The sequence below is a fragment of the Ammospiza nelsoni genome, chromosome 20, assembly GCF_027579445.1.
Source record: "Ammospiza nelsoni isolate bAmmNel1 chromosome 20, bAmmNel1.pri, whole genome shotgun sequence".
In the NCBI taxonomy this organism is placed as follows: Eukaryota; Metazoa; Chordata; class Aves; order Passeriformes; family Passerellidae; genus Ammospiza; species Ammospiza nelsoni.
In genome coordinates, this window is record NC_080652.1 from 11,350,620 (window position 1) to 11,373,474 (window position 22,855).

At 46.0% G+C, this 22,855-nt stretch overlaps 1 protein-coding gene across 4 annotated transcripts in view; it reads right to left on the minus strand.

The window, feature by feature from the left end:
• The window catches only part of MAPKAP1 (MAPK associated protein 1), an 81,942-nt gene that overhangs the window by 11,851 nt on the left and 47,236 nt on the right, over positions 1-22,855 (minus strand). For 3 of the 4 annotated variants that reach the window (XM_059486284.1, XM_059486281.1, XM_059486283.1), the window contains 3 exons: positions 22,604-22,713; positions 8,919-9,026; positions 4,066-4,206 (listed from right to left, as the gene is read on the minus strand). In XM_059486284.1, the coding sequence (XP_059342267.1) occupies positions 4,066-4,206; positions 8,919-9,026; positions 22,604-22,713 (359 nt within the window). The remainder of the gene's footprint in view (positions 1-4,065; positions 4,207-8,918; positions 9,027-22,603; positions 22,714-22,855) is intronic. The other variant, XM_059486285.1, reaches the window with a different exon arrangement.

Genomic DNA, 22,855 nt, shown 5'->3' on the forward strand with positions numbered 1-22,855 from the left:
CACCCCTCTCCATCTGCTGTACAGCAGACAGGCAACCATACAATAACAGAACCAGAGGTTCAGACTCTGCTGGGCTGGGAGGGAACCATCAGGATCACAGAGTGCAGTGCTGGCCCTGCACAGGACACCCAACAACCCCACTGTGCCTGCAGCACTGTCCCAACAGTGCCCCTTGAACCCAGGCAGGGCTGATGCTGTGCCCACTTTCCAGGGAAGCCTGATCCCGAGCCCAGCCCTGCTCTGGGTGAAAATCCCTTTCCTGATATCCAACCTCAATGTCCCCGACTGAGCTTCAGCCCCTTCCCTGAGTCCTGTCACGGCCACGAGAGCAGAGATTGGCACCTTCCCTCTGCTTCCCCTCATGCTGCAGCCCCCAGCGAGGTCTGACCCCACAGATCACCCTCATCTCTCCCAGGACACTTCCCCTCCAGACCCTTCCCACGCCATGGCCTCCTTTGGGTGCTCTCTAATGGTTCATGTCCCTTTCACATTGTGCTGCCCACAGCTGCACACAGCACTCCAGGTGAGGCCACACCAGGGCAGAGGGCAAGGAGGATCCTGCTGGAACCAGCTCAGGAGCTGAACTGAGCTGAGCAAACTTCCCAGGCAGCTTTTTGCACCTTAAAAACAATTATGTGTCTTCAGGCATGAGTTACAGCGTGAAGCTCGTGAGACATCAACAAAAGGAATATAGGAAAAAGGTATTTAAATATAATTTAACTTTTGCATCTCTGAAAAAAACCCAGAAAACTCTCTCCCTCCTGAGGGTTCTGACAGGGCAGGAGCCTGGGGGGGTCTGGCTGCAGCCCCTGGCCTGAGACCAGGCCAGCCTCACCCACCCCTGGGTCGTGGAACACGCCCTAACCCAACAATCATTAAACAACCTCACATCAGAGAGATCACATTGCAATTAAGCATTGTATCAAGAGTCCAATTAACACCCAGGCTCCTGCAACTCACTAATTTGAGTAGGCTGAGGCTGTATCTGGAGCCCATTTTGGTTTGTGATTTAATTTTGGACAGATTATGTAAAATTGGTGTTGGTATTTCACTGTGATGGTTCATTATTCCAAATGGTATTTGCTGTAGTTTAAGGAAAATATGGAAGTTGATGATACAAAGTCTCATTTTCTCATTAAAAAAAAGTCAGGGGAAGTTCTAAAAATAAAGGTGCAAATTCTTGATGTGTGAGGGCTGTTCCCCATCCCTTCCTCTAAGAGCATCACCCCTATAAATATCCTCAAAAAATGTCACTGTTTGGTCCTGCAACTTCAGAATTCACAGTCAGTCAATACTGTTAATGCACCTTGTTAATTTGATAGGATTTGTCAGGTAACTCCACTGGAAAATTATATAAAACTGTTCCAGATGAACAGATGATAGTGACATGAATTAAAGTGATAGAACAATAGTGGAATATAAACCAGAAATGACACCCAAAGTGGCTGTTGATTTATTGCCATCCTGAGTTTGGTTCTGGGCTTCCATGTATATTAGTGCTACAAATCTGGGTCCATTTAGCAGCGAGATGCTCATACATACATCACCAGCTCCTGCTCCAAGCCAAGGTCACTCCCCATTGCATCAATCTTCTCAGCAGAGGCTACTTCACCATTTTGTAACCATCTCAGATGGAACAGACTTCCTCCTCTTTCATCTTTTTTTTATCATGTAAAATACACTTTAACTTCTATTATTTTTATCTGCAAATTGTTGCTGTATACTTCATCCATTATTTCTGTATCTCGACATCGCTGGCTGAAGCTCACCCACATCCAGAGAGTACATTGACAAAGAATGTTGTCTTTTTTGTGTTATTGTTCTCACAATCTGGATGTGTTGAAACCTAAAATCAAAACAGTATTGTGTCTGTGGTTTCTACAGTCTCTGTCTCACAGCACAAATCACTCATACTCAAAACCCAAGTGAAAATGCTCCTTCTACTATTTTTTAAATTCATTCATTTTGTCAAAAGGAATGCCATCAATGTATGGGTCCTGTAGCAGTGTTCTGTTCTTGCTCCCTTTGTTGGGTCTGCAATTGCCCCCTCCCCTTTCTGAAACACTTGCCAGCAGTTGTTTTCCCAGACAATATGCTCCTGTTAGTTGTGCTAATGTAATACACGAGTAAATGTGTCTTATTCCTCCAGCACAGGATAGAGCCTTTGTAAAAGTGCTGAGAGTGCTGCTGTGTGTGCATTACCCTGTGATATGGGCTGAAACACAAACCCCAGACCTTAAACTGCCACCTTAAATGCAAAAGCCCCATCACTCAGAGGGCTGGGCACTCCTCCCATGGCCATGCACGTATCACCTTTTACTACAGAGCTACACACAATGTACAGAAAATCAAATTTACTCCCATGTTTTTCATAAACCTTGCCTCAAATTCAACGGTCAGGCCTGAAAACAACTAAAACATTTCAAAAAGTGCAATCCACTCCTGCACAGCCCCTGACACCACTGATCTGCCAACAAGGAGCAAAGGGGTGACAGAGGATTTCTGGGGTCCCCGAGAAACCCTTGCCCTGTTACAGCTGCTACACAGAACTGATGGCACACAAAAGCTGCAAAGAAAAGTCTTTGCAACCGGCCATCACCAGGCTCCCAGGCCAGTTTTTTAAAATTCACCTCTGAATTAAAAAACTTAGCCCCTGTTGTTGCCATTCCAGGGAGGAAGAAGCAGTCTGTCACTCACAGATAACATGCAACACTCACCAGCCCAAACCCACGCTGCCCCTCAGTCCTTGTTTTGCCAATCTTGATCTTCTAATGTCTTTAAAAAATTCAGGAGAAAGCCCAGCAACTTACTCAGACTTTATCAAAAGGTTTTGATTTTCTGTATTTGCCCAAGGTTTGAACACCCTGCTCAGGTTTTCTTTGATTTAAAAAAAATAAAATTAGATTATAAAGCCCCATTGTCAGTGCACTGCCATCAAAATCACACACATTCACAGATTGATATAAAAGGGAAATTTTATGGTCCTTACAGCACTGGGCAGGGTCAGCTCCTCCACTGCTGCACAAGTTAAGCCATTTGTTTCATTTAACAGCTCTTCTCCCTTAACCATTTATCTTTAGTGATCTGTCATGACCTTTTCAAGCTCTCATTTCTGACACTTCCCAGATACAGTGAGTCAAACTTCACTGGAAGCAAACTATCACACCCCGAGAGTTCGCTCAAGGCAGCAAACATGCCCAGCACTGCCCTGCTCCAGCACCACAGATAAATCCTGCCTCAACTAGACAGCTCAAAATAAACCAAAAAACCCTCTTCTGTGAGAATTTTACACTCACATACTCTTACATGTGCTTCAGGATGGAGGAGTGAAGGGACTGTAGTGACAATAATACAGGAGTTGGCATAGTTTAACAATTCTGAATTCTACAGAATAAATGTATTTTGTAAACATTATGGCACTTAATATCTTACTGCTGAATCATTTCTTTATGGAAGTATTTGCAGGAATGTCACAGGTCACCTACCAATGCATCATTAATCAAATTTTCACAATTTAAACACAAAGATAAAAAGCCATTCAATCATTTTAAAACAGTAATGGGGCTTTTATAATTCAGGATTCTGTCAGCCCTTGGCCTTCAGGTTTTCAAAAGCATTCAGTGAGCCAATAAGGACAATATAAAACCTTTAGAGAATGCTCATTTATTTTGTTCCACCTCAAATTTCCACCAGGTCGTTAAAAATCTTTCAGTCTCAGAAAAGGAAAAACCCAATAACTCCCAATTTTGCAAAGCCTCATTTAAAAATAACAAAACAGTTGGCATGAAGCTTTCCATTAGGAAGCCTAGACTGAAAAAAAGAGACGAGGTCATTAAATAATGGCCTTCCTTCAGAGGCAACATGTGCTACTGATTGGGGATAATAAAAATACTGAAGTATTTTCAACGGAAAGCAATATTTTTAACTGCTGAAACGCCAGCAACACTTTCAAGTGCTCCGTGAGAAAATGGAGCAAGGTGATAACGATGGATTCAGAGTGGCAGAGATGCCAGGCAGTGCTGGCACAGCCCTGAGCTGCCCTGTGCCAGGCACGGGTGCATTTACCTAACTGCACGTCCGTGGTGAAGCGCAGCCGGTGGATCATGCTGACTTTGAAGGACTTGTAGTGGTGGCTGCTGAGCATGTCCTGCACCGTGGCTATGTCGATCTGGGGGTCCTCCTCCGACACCTCTTCTCCTCTTGAACCTGCAAGACAAGGCCCAGGGGCTCCTGAAGGGAGGTTTGGCTCGGGGCACACCTGGTGCCGCGGCACCGCCACACCTGGGGGTGCCCGGGGACTCTGAGTGGCTCTGGCACCAGGAGATGCCACCCTCCACCCCAGGGCAGCCACCCGGGCACTGAGGCCACGAGGGCAGGCACTTGAGGCTGCGTGGAGAGCAGCACACCATGCTGGGGACACACCACTCCAGCTCTCTGGTGGCACAGGCAGCCCTGGACCGTGGGTACCCAGGGGATGAGCAGGGGACCCTGCTGGCCACCCAGCCAGGAGGCCAGAGCTGCCCAAAACCCACCCAGAGGTGCCTGTCTGTCCCCAGAGGTGTCTGTCTGTCCCCAGAGGTGTCTATCTGTCCCCAGAGGTGCCTGTCTGTCCCCAGAGGCGTCTATCTGTCCCCAGAGGTGTCTGTCTGTCCCCGAGGTGCCTGTCTGTCCCCAGAGGTGCCCCCTGGATGCCAGCACGGATCCCCCGTGTGCCAGCAGCACCACGGGCACGCTGATGTGAAGCTGCACTTTATTTACTGATTAGTATTCTCATTACCACTGCAGGTACTGCCTTTATAAAAGGCAACAACTCATTAAGCCAAAATGCCAATTACTGAAAAAATATAACACACTTTAAAGATTTTTTTACATTTTATGACGTTGGATTAACACCAATTTCAACATTACTATAATGTGATATATAATTGCACAGAGTAATTTCAATGCCAGCTGCTAATAAAGCACCTCAGCTCAAAATGATCATTCAGATGCTGGTAGATAAAGTGGCATAAATATGTTTGAAAACTGATTTAGCTTCTTACAGGAGATCCTGAGGAATGACATGTTTTGTTTAATATCCTGGCTAATGTAGTCCTAAAAGCTGAACCAACTGCCAGTTCAGAGAACTAAATTTGCTGCAGGAGATTAATGAAAACTCTGTATTTTGCTGAAATTTTAATAATGGGAAGATGAGATGATGGAGTTTTAGTACAGATTTTAAAGCTCCAGCAAAGCAGGTACCAAATTGTCAGATTTTTCAGTATTAATTTTGCGTGAGACTTGTACTGTTGGAGTGGCCTCAACACTACACCACTGTGAGCATCTGCTGCTAAATGAGCCCAAAGCCACATGGGGAGCATAAAGCAGGAGATTCCCAGGACACAGAATTTCACCACAGCTTTCCCAGAGCTGCCCTTCTCACACACCACGCACCCTCCTTTGGGGAAGGGGACACCAAAGGGTTAAGCCACAAATTGGGCCGTGCCATTCGACTTGAAAGGATTCCAAAAATCAAATTAAACAGTCTCCATGTGAATTTATGCAGAGCCATCTTAACACTGCAAGCACTCCATGCTCCAGAATGACAAGATAAATTGTAATGGCTCCTTCCGAGACATTACAATGCATTTTGTCACAGACCCCTGTGTTAATGTCTCTATACTATGGATTATCATAATGTATCATGTCAAACCCTCATGCTGCACTACTCCAAAGATACACTGAGATATGTCAAACTTTTTGGTGCACTTAAAAGCATCTTGAGGGGCTGTGGCGTGGCAGAGCCTGGCAGTGGGGCAGGAGGGTGGCAAAGGCAGCGCTGCCCCCCTGCCCAGAGCCAGCCAGGACCCTGCTCCCGGCTGGGGTGTGCCCACAGCCCTGTCCCCACACCGTGTGGTGACAGTGGCACCTGTGCTGGGACAGGAGCGGGGACAGGGCGGCAGAGACCCCTCCAGCTGGGCCTGGGCTGCCCGCACAGCCCCAGGACACACCTGAGCCCCCTGGAGCAGGGGGAGCTCGGTCACCCAGCCCGGCTCCCCACTGCAAACCCTGACTTCCAGCTGAGACAGCAGCATGGGAAAGCAGCACCAGCTCCACGAGGAGCCAAAGCAGGGCCTGCTCCCACGGGCACCCGGCTGCAGCAGGAGCCTCCTGTGCCAGCCCTGCCAGCCCCCAGCGCGGACAGAAACGGCTCCTCAGGAGCACCCAGCACTGCAATGGCACGGGCAGCTGCTGCGGGGAAGGGAACCTGCATTCCCCCATAAAACAACAAAACGCAAAGTTAACTGCACTGCAAAAATGTCCCTTATTACTTTAATGTACTAGAATATTGCTTAATGAAAGTTCTTAATTGCAATACAATTAATTACATACACAGAGTCCCCAATTACATTTTCCAATAAGACATTGGCTTTGCTATAGGTCTAAAGGCACTAAACCAATTTTAATATATTAAGACCAATTTCCCTTGAATACTAATTACTATCTAATGATAAAATGAGAAAGAGGAATTTTCCAGAAGTAAGATGGCAAGAATAAAACTAAATTAGCCATGAACGGCTTCCTACCACACATAAAGGCATTTCACATTACAAAGTGCAGCTTTCAGTTTAAAGATAAATCTTTGTGCAAGTTAAAAGTTCTGCACACTGGAAGCAGTTTATTAGCTTGAATGCTATTAGTAAATGCTGGCTGGAAAGAGGATTTCTCCATACATATTTCTTAATAATGGAAAGTTTTTGTTTCATTTAATACCCTGAAATATAAACTTTCTCTTTGCCCAAAGGAATGTGGCTCCTCTTCTCCCAGGAGATGCTTGCCATCATCCATATATATATTTATAAATGACTATGAGACTATGAAGAGCACATTTACAAGTAATAGCTGTTACAAGAGAGTTTTTTTCTGACTGGCATATCAAAGCTAAAAGTATTTCAAATCAAGACAGAATGCATGAAGTGAATATTTCAGTTCGCTGATAGGATTGTCAAGCCATTATTTTATTAATAGTGCAAAACTGTCAATATTTCTATTCTAATGTCATGCCAAAAGATAGCTCCTAAGCACCCCAAAATCCATTTTCTGACTGCAGGGGGGAGCAGTCAGAAATCCAAAATCCATTTTCTGACTGCAGGCTCTGCCCAAGGCAGGGCCAGTGAGCGATCTCACGGACTGTGCTGTCCTGGAGCCCCTCTGTGCAGGGCCAGGGCAGGGTCACCCTGCCTGGGCAATGCCACCCCTCCTGGACGGGCACACAGAGTGCCAAGGAGGGCAGGAGAGCTCCCCAGCTCAGGCAATTTGGACCCAGCAGCCTCAGGGCTCCATCCCACAGCTCTCCAGGGCTCACTTTGGGGTCCCTGGCCTGGGAAGGGGAGTAGTGCAGCACAAGGACTTCAGGAGCAGGGACAGGAGTCCCCTCAACACTCTGACATGTGTTCTGAGCCAAGGCTCCTGAGGCTCTCCTGGAGCAGAGCAGACTGACTGCCTGCTGCTACACCACGTACAAACTTCCACTAGATTTACTCCTTCAGAAATGGTGCAACCTGAACCCAGGCGCTCATGAGAGCAAAGACCTGCGGGAGATACAGCTACAGGACACAGCCTGGATTCCTCCACAGATGATGAAAATACATTTAAAATGCAGCATCTGCAGTATTCTTTTAATTACAGAGCCTGGGTTTTAAAAAATGTTATTTTAAATCACAAGCAAAACCCATGGAAGTATGACTAGTGAGGATCATTTCATAGATTAAAAATCAATACAAAAATAATAGGTGGGATGCAGACGTCGGGGAATTCTGGCTTGTGGAAGAGCACAACTCGATTAGCGAGGTCAGAATTGCTCCATTTCCTCAGCACAGCCCCCCTGCTCCCTCTTGCCAAGGTCTCTCCTACGGTTTCTCAGAACCATTTTGTGCAGACATGAACCAGGAGCACCAGGAACATTTTGGGAGCAAGTGCCACCCCAGGAGGAGCAGCAGCCAGAGCTGAGTGCCCATCCCAGCCCCAGCAGCACGGGGGGCTCAGGCTGCTCCTGTCCCTTGTGCTGCACCCAGGGCTGCTCTGGGGATGCTCTGCTGGGATCAGACACAACTGCTGGGGCCAAAAAGCACCACTGAAAGGTTTAACCTTTGCACAGAAGGAACAAACTCTTCCACTGCTTGAAGCAGGCTCTTACAATGGCTGTGCAGTGTTCTTGGCTGAGGGCAGGACTGTGACTGGTTTTACTCATTAGTACAATCAACATTTTTACACAAAATGGAACGAAAGAACACCAAACCTGAGAGCATGGCTGCTGTAAAGAATGAAGAATGGATCAAAATTCCATGGGGAACAAACACAAACCAATGTTAAATGTCTTTTTTAAAAGTTTCATTTTGTTTCAAGTAAAGAAATAAATCAGGAAATAAATATTAGGATGATTAAAACAGTAATAGAATAAAAATATTTGAGCAGAGCTGGAGAGAAGATTGTTTGTCTGGCACTTCAAAAATCATCAAACTGCTGCAGTTATTTCTGCATGGCTAATTTCTTTAAATTGCATTAGAAACCTCCCAGTGTCTCTGACAGCCACACTGACAGGGCACAACACCCTGCAGACCAACCCAACTCACTGAGCAACGTCTGCAGCACAGACAGGTTCATATTTCGTGTTTTTCAGGGTTGGTCATAACTTTACAGAGCAGTTTAACAGCAAAAGATTAATCATGAAGTGATAAACAGGATGCAGACTATTTACTAAAGGTATGAAATCCATCATTTCCCTCTGGAATATTGTTTTGGCACCACGGAGAAGTGCCTCGGGACAGAGAGTCTCGTCAAAACGTACTTGCCCAGACAGTACAGCTTGTGTTCCAAAATACATAACTTATGTGAGTTTAAGCAGTTTACAAGAGCAAAAGTGAAAAGGGGAAACATACTGTTCTCCCGGACAAGGCAGAATTCCAAAGTGCTCTGGCTCTCCAAGGTACAGTCTAAATCTACTGGGACATTAGGTTCACTCTGCTTCTCCAGCCGATACTGAGGACCTGCAACATAAAGTAACTTGTAAAATCATCTGTTTTCTAACAAAGCCATGGCTTAGCACGTTCAACTCACACGAGGTTGCTGGCAGCCCAGGACACACAGGTGGGTGTTGATGTCCCCGAGCCCCTTGCCAAAGGAAGGGCTGGAGGATGCTGTGGAGGGAAACAGCACATCCCACTGTCCACAGCTGTCCCTGCCCTGCCAAACCCCTGTCCAACACTCCCACCTGTCCCTGCACAGGTGAGGCTGCACCAAGCCCCTGCCTGGAGTGGGAAACACCCTCAGACCTCGCTGTACTCCCTGGGGGCATTTTGGGCATCTGTCCTGAGTGAAGAAGGGCCCAGTGTTGCTCCCTGCTGCTCCCATCCCTCTTGCCTGCACAGAGCATTGGAAGCACCTGGGAAGGAAATCAGCCCTTACTTATGGACTGCATCACACAGAGGGACAGATGCTGCTGCTTTGAATGAATTATTTTCACATTTTAACAGTAGATCTTAGAGGTTCAGGTCCCAGCTTCTTTCTTCTCCAACCAAATGCCCAAGAAAGGACAATACCACTTAAAAAGCTGTTTTACAACTACAGAAAACATATTAAAAATTGGTTTTACAAAAGCTAGGCCAGTAAAGGAAAAATCTTCTAGTTGAATGGATCCTTAAACTACATGGCTTAACTGGAACAAAACCAGGACACTGATCCAATTCCAGGTGAAGCCCCTGAGCCAGCCCCAGCCCTGCTGTCCTGACAGGGTTGGGAGACCCTGGTGGGGTGGGGGCAGACCCAAGTGCCTCTTTAACTAGGTCTCAAAGCAAAAAAAACCCCTAGAACTGAAATTACAAAATCTGTTCCCTCTTCACCACTACTTAAAAGATTTCTGACTGTTTGCTGACTTTGAATTACGAGCATATATGATGAAATATTTAAAATATATAAAAAAATTAAGTCTTTCAGCCTCAGATGGCATGCCTAAGGAATGGAATTTGTTGGCCAATTAATTTTAAATTTACTACAGCAGAATTTCAATTACAGCTGCTCATTCCATCTCCCCACAGCCGCGTGAGGCACTCGCTGCTCGGCCGGGCCGTTCCCTCCCTGTGGAGCACTGGGCACTCTCCTTGTTCCCAGTGCCACCCAGCAGGTGCAGTGCCAGGCTTTCTGCAGGGCACAGGGGGCTCCCACCCTGCCCAGCACAACCACTGGGGGCACGGGATGCTGCCAAAGCATCAGCAGAGCAAAGCACGCAGCACAAGGAAAGGCAAACAGACCCAGCACCAACACTGCCCCTCTCCTGGCTACTGGAAATGTGATTAACTATTTAAATTTAAAATAAATTAGATAAACACAGGCCTGCTTGTTAGGCAGAAGCAAAATATACCGAATTGAAACAAATCTCAAAGCAGTAAATCAATTTGGATTCAAAATCTGGTGTAGGTTTAAGAACAGGACCAGTGAAAGCCAAAGCCAATGGCTTTGTCTGTCCATCCCAAGCACCTTCCAGAGATTCCTGAGCTACATCCAAGGGCACTGCTGGCACAGATCTGAACATCTGTGCTGTTGGTACCCAGCCCCAAAGCCCTGCCCAACAGGGGCAAACCCTGACACCATGGAAGGGTCAAAGGTAGGCAGGGCTCGTGGTCCCTCTGTGAGGATCCGATTCCACCCCAAAAACATCACCCCCATCAGAACCCTGAGGAGAGCCATCAGGGACCACCCCTCGACACACCCTGCAGTGCCTCAGGGTCATTTCTATCTGGAGCAGCTCGAGAAGCCCATGATCAGGTAAACTGTTTTACCCAGTTTGTGTCAAGCCTGTATTAACTCTGCTAGGAAAGCAGGGAAATAGAGCTCCAGAGCAGGTCAACGTGCCTCATGGATAACTCCTTAAAACCAGAAAATACTGAGAAAAATACTGAGAAATGAGTAAAAAAGTGCAAATGGATTTTCAGAGAGTATCTACTCCTCAATTATGCTTTAAATATCTGTCCACATTTACATGACCTCTGCTTGCCAACAGATGAAGAACGTTAGGCTGAGTCTGTGGAGGAGTTTTACTATCAGGCTTCTCTCACAAGTTCAAATGATGTCACTGTAGTAGGAATATTGGATAATTTAATGGTCCCCTAATGGAATCCTGCTCTGTGAATTTCAACAAATTTTCAAGTGGCAATACAAAAGATGGATTTTATGGATTTCTGTAATCTCATGCAAATGTTCAATGCAGTTGTAAAATAAACCTTTAAAATCCTGGCACGGACTGTGCTGGCCAGTGTCCCAAGCCAAGCTTTGCTGCTGCTGGCAGCTCCCAGGGCTCCACACCCCTCCTGGGGTGATCCTCCATCCCACACATCCCTTCACCTGAATCCCTGTGGAACCACTCTCACCTTGGATTCTGTGCACAGACACCCACCTGGCTATTTCAAGACACCCCTTTAGAGACAGGAATGTTCATCAGCAACTAAAAACAAGACCCCAGGACCCACAGTTCCCCACGAGCACACAAAGGTGCCTGGGAAGAATCCCACCCTGTAATCAAATTAAGGGTTCTCCTTGCAGAAGGGAACAGCCACCTGCATACCAACAAACCAATTCTGTTGCCATTTAAGCTGCAAAGCTTTCAGAAAGGGCTTTTGAAAACACGACCCATCAGTTCTAATTTTTAAAACTTATCCTTTCAGTCAAGACTAGAAAAAGGCCCATTCCAACTTTTATCTCCACTACAAAGTGCTGTTATCTTGGGCTGTTGTCAGGAGCTCTCTCTCTCTTTCTGCTGACAAGCAGAGACTAGAGAGATAAGATTGGGAACGAATCTCACTTCTCTGAGTAAATAAATAATCAATACTCATCTAAATGTAAATGAGAAAGTATCCCCCTCTGATAACAGGGCTCTTATCAAACAGCCAATTTTCTGCAGACATTTGGCCTCAACCAAATCACCATCATTCAGCCCCAGCCTAATGGCTAAAAATCGTAACTAAATTGAACCGATCACCAGAGATCAACTAAGTTCAGCCATGGCTACTACGGGTTCAAATGTTTGGAATGCAATTTTTCCCCCATTAACTTTCAATAGCAATGAAGAATGCCACGGTCAGGGGTGAATCTGCACAATAAACAATACTAACACTGCAGCAGGGAACCAGGCTTTAAACAAAACCCCAACTAAACCCCCTCCATCTCCAAACTAGTTACTAGGGTGAAATAAGGATTATAGAAAGAATACTTAATGTTTGTGGAGTTGCCAAACCTAATCAAAAAAGACCAGTGTCAACAAAAACACCCAAACTGTTGAAAACTGAGGCTACATTTTACAGCATTTGTCTCTGTAACAAAACACATCCCTATGCCTGTATATCCCTCTCTTCACCTTCAAGAGCTCCCATAATCCTCACCAACACCCCACTTCCACCTGTGCCACATCAGCTGTTTCTGTTCCCTTTACAGTCCATGCATTTGTCCAAAACACTTTTGGATTTCCCATTTCCATGACATTTACCTCCTGAATTGATTACACAGTGTGAGGAAAAGTATTCCTCTTGTTCCAATGAGCCATTGCCACCCCAACGTTTGGGGTGAGCAGCTCCTGCCTCTGAACTACCAGGATAAAACCTTCCCAATTCCCTGTCCCCACCACCTCCACTTCACAGACACCTCTTGTACCCAGTTGTGCCTTTTCCACACCTGAAAACCCCTTCCCTCCTCAGCATCTGCTCCTCATTTCACGTGCCTGATCCATTTCCATACTCATCCCTTTCTGCATCTCTTCACTTCTCTTTTTTGAGACAAAATACAGCAATTAAGACGTGGGTATGTTGGGATTTATGGACTCAGCTCCTGATGCTCCATTTGTCTTTCTGCCTGCTCCTACACGGAGCAGAAGTGTTCAGAGAACTACGGTGATGATGCTGGATACTTTTCCTGACTGATGGAAGGTAATTAGAGCCCATCATTGTACACATATAGTTACAGTTGCTTTTCACCATGTATATTATTTTGTACTCATTGACACTGACTTCCCTCTCTCGTTTTATTGTCCTGTCACTCAGCACTGTGGATACCTCTGCAGTGCTTCACAGACAGCTTTTATTTGCACTATTCTTACCTCTTTTGTATCAACAGCACATTTTGTCACATCAGCATTCACATCCTTTCCATGCCCCACATTAAGGAACAATGCAGGTTCCACCAGTTCCACTGGAGCTCCACCAGTAACCTAGTTACTAATCACCAAGGGCCATTATTCCTATTCTTTGTTTCCTGTCTTTTAATCAATTATTAATCCATGTGAGGATCCTCCTTGTCATCCTGTGACAGCTTAATTGCTTTATGAGCCTTTGTCAAATCTTTTTTGGAAATCTAAGCGTGCCATGGCAAACCCAGCATCCCCTTCAGATGGTCTCTGGCTCCCTGTCAGCGTGCTGGAGCACAGCCTGCTCTGCCACAGCCATGCCCCTGTATGCTGCAATTGCTCACATGCCATCCATTAATCCTGCTCCTTGCTAGGGGCTCCTGTTACAATTTCAGTTGGCCTGGTGAGAACGCCCAGGCAAACCTGTCTGTCCTGGAACCCCTTCCACAGAGCCCTGCCACCTCCCACACTGAGAGCAGCTGGCGTGAGCAGCACCTTACACGTGGTGCTCGTGGGGCAGCACCTGCAGCCTGAGCGGCAGCACGCCCAGACCCTGCTCCTGCTCACTCTGCACGCACCACGGGGCCACAGAACGGCTCAGGGAACCTCCTCCAGTCCCAGCCCTGCCATGCTGGACACCTTCCCTGCCCCAGGCTGCTCCAAACCCTGCTCAACCCGGCCTTGGGCACTGCCAGGGATCCAGGGCAGCCACAGCTTCTGGGGCCAAAGGAAATAACAAAGGGAAAGAAAAAGTAACAAAGAAAATACGAAAGAAAAGATCGGAAATGTGGGCAGTTAGGCAGCCACAGCCCAACAGCCACGGTGACAGATGCTGGGCAGGAGGGAACAAGCAAAAGGGAACTGAGCGCAGGCAGAAGGCAGCAGAGCAGTCAAAAACCCCTGTTGATAAACACTTAACACTGATGTCTGTGGGACTTTCCATTTCAAGTCCCTCCTTTCACAAGGATTTGTGATTTATTGCTTTGCTGCTCCATCCCTGGGCTTTGAAAGCACGATTCCGCTTGAGTTTAAACTATATTTATATTTATTTTTTTGTTATCGCTTTTTTATTATTGCTATAGAAAATATTTGCTGGAAATATGTTGCAGCTATTACAAGGTCATAAAAAAGAGGAGATTTATGTATTTCTATCATTTCAAATAGTCTGTCAGAAAGTATCAGTCGTGCTAAGTGTAAGACTGCTGGATTCCAGCGTTCCCTCTGCCACCACATGGGCAGCAGATGGAGGAATTAAAATAGCTCAGTGTGGAGGCTCCTTGGGTGCTGGCTGGGAGGAGGGAAACCGAGGCAGCTCCTGGTCCCTGGGGAGGCCTGGGGGAGCCCCGGGTGCTGGACATGGCCCAGGGGATGAGCGCTGGGCAGAGGGAGGAGCAGGGTCAGTGCACTGCAGAGAAAGGGGGAACAGGGAGAGGGCTCAGGAGCCTTCTCAGAACATGACAGAAGGGGCAGGATTCCATTGTGTGCTTGGCAATGACAATAAAACAACAGAAAATATGTAAACACTGAGAGAGGAACTGGCTGCAGAGCAGAATGTTTACATCTCCAATCCTGCTGCTGCGAGGACGTCTTAAATCTGTTTATCCGCTAAAAATCCCCAAAGCCCCTCAACACCTCTGAAGTGGAATAAAGATTTTATCATTACAAATGCAAATACTGGTTAATAAATAAAGATATTTAAATAGTGAAAACAAACTTTTAACATTATGCACAAGCACGAGAGGTTTTTTTTAGCCCAATCTGTTTTTCCTTAACTTGCACTGTTGTGACATTACCGAATTTTACACACAGTTATCTGCCGCTCTCCACAGAAATACAGATGGTTTTTGTAGAAATAAACAGTCATTTATATGAAACAATTGTAAAATAGTTTATGGAAACCAGTGGTGTAATGCATTCAAATAAATGCCAGGCCTGGTTGATGGAGAGCCAAGGTGTTAAATCACACTGCTCAGGAATTCAGCTGTGGGAAACAGATAGTAAATCCAGAGTGACAGAATTTCCAGTGATGGCAAAGGTTTCTGACATCTAGTCCAGTACACAAAAACTACAGCAGTTCAAACCTATTTTACTTAACACTACCTTGACAGCCAGTGAAATTAAAGAATTTAGTCAAAAGCCCCTTAAAAAGAAACAAACACTTCATTTCTGGATTGCTTTTCTGGGGAACAGCAAATGTGCAGCATGGCCAGCAGCAACCCAGGCTGTGCACAGCTCAACAGAAGGGTTTTACTTAATTGCTACCTTTTTGCATTAGCAATGTGCAGCTCTAAAAAAAGCTGAGACAAAATCGTCATCTTTGATCTATAATGTAAAGCACCTACAGCAGAAATCCAATACACAGATTTTATTTTAAACTCTGCAGCTGCCCCGCTCTCAGCCTGGCCCTAAAATGTCACCTGAATTACAGCATTATTACCAAACCAGTAGAACCAGTAACCACATGGATTCAATACCAACAGGTCCAAAACTGTTCAATATTTCACCTTCATTTTGGAGGCTGGGCATGAAAAATTCTCCTGGGCTGGTACCCAGCCCTTCCCCAGCCCAAGGCACACTGCTGCTCTGACCAACTATTCACACACTTTATTTCTGATGAGCTGTTCCCCGTACACCAACACAGCGGGGTCTGCTCAGCATCACGGGCTGGGGAGAGGGAAAGGGGGAGTGGGATAAATAAATCATCCTGCTGCAGAGCTGAGCCGGGCTTGGGCAGGAGGAAATCATTCCCAGCAGCTGCACTGGCCTCTCTGCACCCAGGGGCTCACCCTGCTCCAGGAAACACCCCCAAAAACGGGCAGGGAGCAGCTCTGCCCCTTCCAGCATCAGCCCTGGTTGGGAGCGGTGAGGAGAGCCACACACAGCCCTGGGAATGCTGGAACAGCCCTGGGAATGCTGGAACAGCCCTGGGAATGCCGGCACTGGTGCTGATCCCAGCCCTGGGAATGCCGGCCTGGGAATGCTGGCACAGCCCTGGGAATGCCGGCACAGCCCTGGGAATGCCGGCACAGCCCTGGGAATGCCGGCACTGGTGCTGATCCCAGCCCTGGGAATGCCGGCCTGGGAATGCTGGCACAGCCCTGGGAATGCCGGCACAGCCCTGGGAATGCCGGCACAGCCCTGGGAATGCCGGCACTGGTGCTGATCCCAGCCCTGGGAATGCCGGCACAGCCCTGGGAATGCCGGCACAGCCGTGCCCGGGTAAGGCAGAGCCCCCTGGCAGCAGCAGGGACCTTGAGGGCTTTGCAGGGATCCCTGGGGGGTTTGCAGGTAGAGCTGCTCATGCCCTGCACCAGGCTCTGCAGGGCTGCTGTAATGATCCAAAACAAAGCACCCGGAGCCAGAGCCACTCACAACTGCCATTAAGCAGAAAAGCACGAGTGTGAACACAAGGAAACACAAATTAATTGGCTTTTCACTGTCACAGATGCTGGGGCTTCCATCCCAGAAAGAGTCAGAGCAAACATATGCATCGCCTACTCGAACATATTTACTTTTAAATTTAAACTCCTCAGCTACCATCATTCCATGACAGTATCAAACTTTGACGGCAGTTTATTCTAACTGTAGTTCATCTGTTAGAAGTGCTTTAATCCACAGGGCTGCAGCTTTACATGGTTTATCTTTTCAATTCTCCTTTTTCAAAATGGATAAATAAATACATATATGTGCAATCAAAATACACACACACCTCCCTTTACAGACATTTTTTTGTCTTACTCTCCCACCAACAAGGTAGGATGAGGAAGGAAAACCCCAGCAAGGCCCACAGCTCCTCCAGCAGCTGCTTTAGAACATTTAAGTCACGAAATTTGACATTAAATGTGGTGCTGACACTGACATGTCAGAAACTGAATTTTCAAACACAACTCAGAGCTCTCCTCCCCAGCTGCTCCTCACACAAAGATGAGCCCCAAGCAGAACTCTTCATCTGAGAGTCCTCAGGTTCTGAGGGTAACCTGAACTTTGTGTGAACAAATCCAAACCATGGCAATAACCAACCACCACAAAACCTGGCTCTGTAACAGACTGTGCTCCCAGGAACCAGGGGGTGGAACAGGCTCCTTTCCCTGCCCTTGGCAGCTGCAATTCCTCCGATTCTGGTGTAGGGACTAAAATATGATATGGAGGCTTTTATCTTTAAGTCCTGCGCCTGTTTCTTGAATCTTTCTCTTTTCTTATTATTCAGCTTCCTGTGGCAGTCAAATAATACACTTAAACAGACCAGGAAGATTATTTTAAACTATTTTTGGTCACTTTACACATTTTAAAGAATGCAAAAAGCACTGGTTGACAGCTGTTAGGGACTTGAATGTTATTGCAAAGCAGCTGTTTTCATTTATTGAAAAAGTATTAATCTTTCTCCAAACTCACAGAACACTGAGCTAATAACTCTCCCTCTAACCTACGGAAAATACAGGTCACGTCTGTGCAATGTTGGCAGAAGGTTTTGTTTATAACAATTAAACTTGTAGAGCATTTTGTTCTTAAAAGGACTGAGCCTTTCTGGTCGGGGGATGTTTGCAGTCGGAGGCAGCTATTAAATAATAATCAGTAGCATGTTCACCCTGCAAAGAATTTCTACTTGAAATCAGACAAGATTAATCAGAGGAGACTTCTCTGCTCACTAGAAATTTCAGATGGAGAGAGGCTGACACGGACCAGGAGCAGGCAGGATTATTCCAACATTTCAGCATTTTATGTTGTTTAGTTTTGTCTCTCATCTCCGTCTAAGAACATTCAGTTTTTATATACTGACATCGATGCTTAATTTGTTTGAAAACAAAGCCTCTGCACACATTCTCTCTGCATTGTTATTTACTTTACATTAGTATTTATAGTCCATTCAGCTGAGCTCTGGAGGAGAAGGCAACTGGCGTCCCAGGGAATGTGTTTGTGGAAGAGCAGCAGGAATGAGACAGCTCACAGGCAGGGAGATGACTTCCAAGTGTACATATAGTTCCTGCACATATTTAATTTGAGAATCACCATGGCATCAAGATACATGAAGTATCAAGGATGAAGTCACCATCTCTCCTATGTTCTTAAAATCGTAATCCATGCAAACATATTTTACAGGCAATATTGAGTGCAGGCTTTGGTGCAGATATAAAAAGCCTGATAAGATCTCCTGCCTGCTGCACTCTGTGGGCTGCTGTCAGCCCCAGCCCCAGCTGAGCCCTGGGAGCAGAGCATGGGCTCTGCCTTCCACCTTGGAAGAGCTGTGCCTGCCTTGGTCCCTCTGAGCCTCCCTAAAAAAGCAGGATTTAAAGTGCACACCTACCACAACCCAGATTTCTTACATGTTAATGGGGTAACACATGAGTACTGCTGAAAGTAACACCAGCAAAAACACACACCAGACTGAGCGAGCAGGAAAATCATTTCCCAGTAAAGCAAATCAAGTTCCAGGGGTCATGGTGTTTTACAGTTCTGCAACCTGACCTGTGCGACCTACAAAGCTTCCTCTGCCAAGCTGAGGGTGGGATTCCAAGCGTGCCCAACAGCTACCTGCTCCAGAAGTTAATGTTAACTGATCTCTAGGGAGCAGAATTATCCCAAGCACTAAAACACCCCAGTCTCACCTTCTAAAACAGCTTTTCAGGACTCGGTTATTAGAGCTGCTCAAAATCCAGACAGCATGGCATCTGACATTTTTACTGATAAATTCAAGGAGAACAGGAAGTTCTTACGTTCCCAATCTCCAGCATGTGAGTTCTTTTCTGCAGATCTGCCACACTGCAGAGAGATTTTATATTTACACCATCAGCTGCTGAAGTGCACACAGAAAGGAGATGTAGGCATGGCAGGATTATACAAAACAATCCTTAAACTACCCCTGGACAGGAGGGTTCTCCAAGGGCTGTTATCCCAGTGCCCAGCCAGGTCCCTGTGGCACTGATGGAGATTCCAGCTCCTCTCTCTGTGCCCATCCTCGGCTCTTTCTCTCCCGTCTGAGCTATTTTCAGAAAACCCTCTTGCACAAGCAATGCCTCTGAGCCCCCTCAAGGTGGCCCATCCTGGATTAGACCAGTCTCCCCTAGAAGCTCATCCCAGAACTGCAGTTTTATTTCCAGCCCTCCCATGAAATATGCCTGTGCAATACACGCTGCTGAGCACGCAATAGGTTAAACAAATTGATGATAAAGTATTCGACTTCGTTAGTTTTCATTACCATAAGAAAACATCAATTACATTTTCTATTTTATGATTGTACACAGGGGAATCCATTACAGTAAGGGAGAGGCTGTACAACTCCTGCTGCTGCTTCTCTCTCAGCAGAAAGAACAGTTTGTTTCTAAAGGCAGTGACACCAGCCCAGAGGAAGGGAAGGCACACCGGCGTATCTGCATAGACAGCTCCTATCCTGATTTATCCAGCCTGGCTCCAACTAATTAAACATCTGCCTCAACCATTTCCTCTGCAGATTTATCTTCTCCAGTATGCAGCACCGACTGGGTGTTACAGGCTCTTTCCTAACTTGCAGCCATTCCTGTGCCTCTCCCAGTTGGTGATTTGGGCACGTGGCAGAGATGATCCAGTGCTCCCATTAGCCCCCGTGGGCGCCTGTGGTGGGACAGGTCACCAGGTCCCCCTGTCCTGCTGCAGGACAAGCACGTCCTCCAGGAGAGGACTGGGGGCCAGGCTCTCTGAGCTACAGCACATCCAGGTACTGCACCACCTGCCCTTCCCCTTGGCTGGCTCAAATATTGTCATTTAAAAATGGTCAGAGTTCATATGTCAAAAGCCCTGAGACACTAAGAAAGAAGAATTGCAAGGAAGGTGAAATAGTTTGAACAGTTTGCAATAATTTTATCTAAATAGAGCTAGGCACAGTCAGAATATTGCTGCTGTTTTTTCAGGCCCTTTCTATGAAGAAAAGGTTCTAGCCCATTTCTGTCTCCTACTGATCAGTATTTTGCTGCAACAAATAATCTTTACTGGCTGAACAAAGTATTTGGAGAAAGCTAGCCTAGTGTTTTAGCCCTAGTCATGCTGAACAAACCCTTCCCAATTGCACCACAGGAATTCCTCAAATTTTCCTCACCCAAAGTAGCCAACCCAGGTTTGCATTTTCCTGCCAATTCAGGACCAGTCTGAAAAATGCCCTGTAAGTCAGTGGTGAAAACAGATCAGAAAGCAACTGCTTCTACCAGTACTTGACAACAGCCTAAGCTGTAATGCAATAAATTCATCTGTCCTGAAAAGGCTGATCTGGAGACCCATTGGAGACAGGCAGAAAAGCTCACGGGCATTTCTGTTTTATTAAAATATTCCAAAAACTTTAAATAAACACATCCAGCCTATTTTTAGTAACGACTTTTTAAAAATCAGACCAACCAGCTTTAAAGGAAACATTGCTGAATGAGGAGAAATGTTTCTCCTAAATTATGTCTTATCTTTTATTCAGAACTTTGACATCCTAATCCACTGGTTAATAATGACCTGAAGCACCCTGGCCCAGGCCTGTGCAGTGCTAATGCTCTGATCTGCAATTCCATTTATCCTTGCATCTCCCAGTGACAGCGAGAGGCACATCCTCTGCAATGGTGAGGGATCTGGGGGTAGGTGAGAAATGATGGCAAAATCTTTCGTTTCGCTCCTGCTCCAGTCTCTCTGTGCCCACTGTGGCGGCATCCTGAGCTCTCCCTGCCCTCACAGCATGGCCAGCCCGTGGCAGATGGGACTGGAACAGCCTGTCTGGATCCAGGGAATTGGGAATAAGGAAAGGTTTGGATAAGCTAAGTTAATGTTAATAAAAAATTCTGATACATCCCTATATACCCTGTTCCTGAAAAGGGTTCTGAGCAGGAGGGCCAAGGCAGTAGAGGTGAATGTATTAGCTGAAGGAAGAAATGCCAGGTCCATTCCTTCTCTAAACTACTGAGCAAAAATAACAAAGTCAAAGCAGAATCAAATTTCAAATGGACAAAGAATAAAACATCTGTTACACGAAGGGGGGAAGCAGTTTAAAGACTGAGCTAAGTGAATCCTTTAGCAACCTCCCTTCAGGGAAGGGAAATCTGACCCCAGGAAATAAATAAAAGTCACCCAAAAAGTGAACAAAAGAGGTGTTTGAAAAAACCCCACCGCCATTCATCGCCGCTAACGACTTGTTCATTATGAGTGATGATGGATAAAGACTTCTCACGCTGAGATGAAATCAAGATTTATATGCATTGTTTCCTCTCCCAACTTGTGGGAAGATCATCATCATTTAATTCTATCTCTGCAGCCAGCGATGGGCATCCAGAGAGCAGGTTATCACACGGCGCAGTCAGCTGGCGGGGCGCGAGTGCCGCTGGCACATCTGGAGCGCGGCGCGCAGCCGGCCTGAGCGATGGCTGCTGGCCCCCCTCCAAATTGCTGCAGCCTGCCGGGGCTCCTCTCTCCCCCCAGCGCTGCTCCTCTCCTCCTCCCCCCCCCCCCCTTTTTTTTTACGAGAATCAGATTTTCATTGCTCCATTCAATTGCTCTTCTCTGCCATTTTTTACAGCTCTTATCGTTCCCTTGGAATATGGCCTTGAGACAGCTCATCCGTGTCCTTCACTGTGTTATCTCTTCTAACTTTTATTAAAACTTCAGCTCTCATCTGAAGATAGCTAATTAAATCCATGACAGATTATATACGCATTTAAAAACTGCACTGAACTACTTTTTCTAAGGAGAACGGGGTTTATTTTCTTTTCCCATAGTTAAAACTGAGGGTGTATAAGGAGGTTTCATTCATTTACAAAGACAAGATCCTTATCTTTCCCACTATATAGATGGGTTTATATTAAAGTTCCTTTGTTGCGTGACAAGACTCAGAGCAATTTCTCTCAGTAATTATTTCTTGTTGCTGGAAAGATCTCTCAGCCTTATACTTCTGAAATATATACACTAACATATATGTGAATGCACATCTACCCCCCAGAAAAACATTGTTTAAAATAGAAATATGAGCACTGTACATTTTCCTTTTTTAAGTGTTCATATGCCTTAACTATAACAGCACTATTTTGATAACATTGCAGAAAGTAAATTTTTCACTACAAGTAACAACGAATTCTTGAAATTATTTAAAATCGCACTAAGCATAATTTTCTTACATAAATTAGAAGTATATATACAAACTCTATCATGGGCTGGACTTGCTGCACTTCCACCCATCATCCCAAATTACCACGAACTGGTCTTGAATGCAAATGGATTTGTTATCATAAATAAATATTTGCAGGAATGGATATACTGCTCTGCAGCAAACATTATGCAGCTCCTGCACTGCCAGCTTTGTGCCAGCATGGAGAGCACAGACCTGTGCACAGAACTGCTGTGAGTGGGGCTGGGACACAACCCCCCAAAACCTGAGCAACGTTCGCAACGGTTAAAAAGAGATATAAAATATACTCGTGGAGGAAACACCCTGCCCTCTAGAAAATATGATAAATAACCCACCTGAGCCTCTCTGTGATCCCTTCCTTCTCTTTAAGGCCTTTTGTAAGATATCCTTCATGGTGACCTTCATACTGTCCACCTGAATAAGTGAGAATCCATGAGCAGCATTTCTGCAAGACAGATGCACATGCAGTTTTACAAAACAATCATCACTGGCAGCTCCCCGCAGCCCTCGTTAGCTTCAAGCAAAGCACTCGTTAGGCACACGGTTAACGAACTTGGGCTGGAAGGGGAAGTTAAAGGGAGAAACCA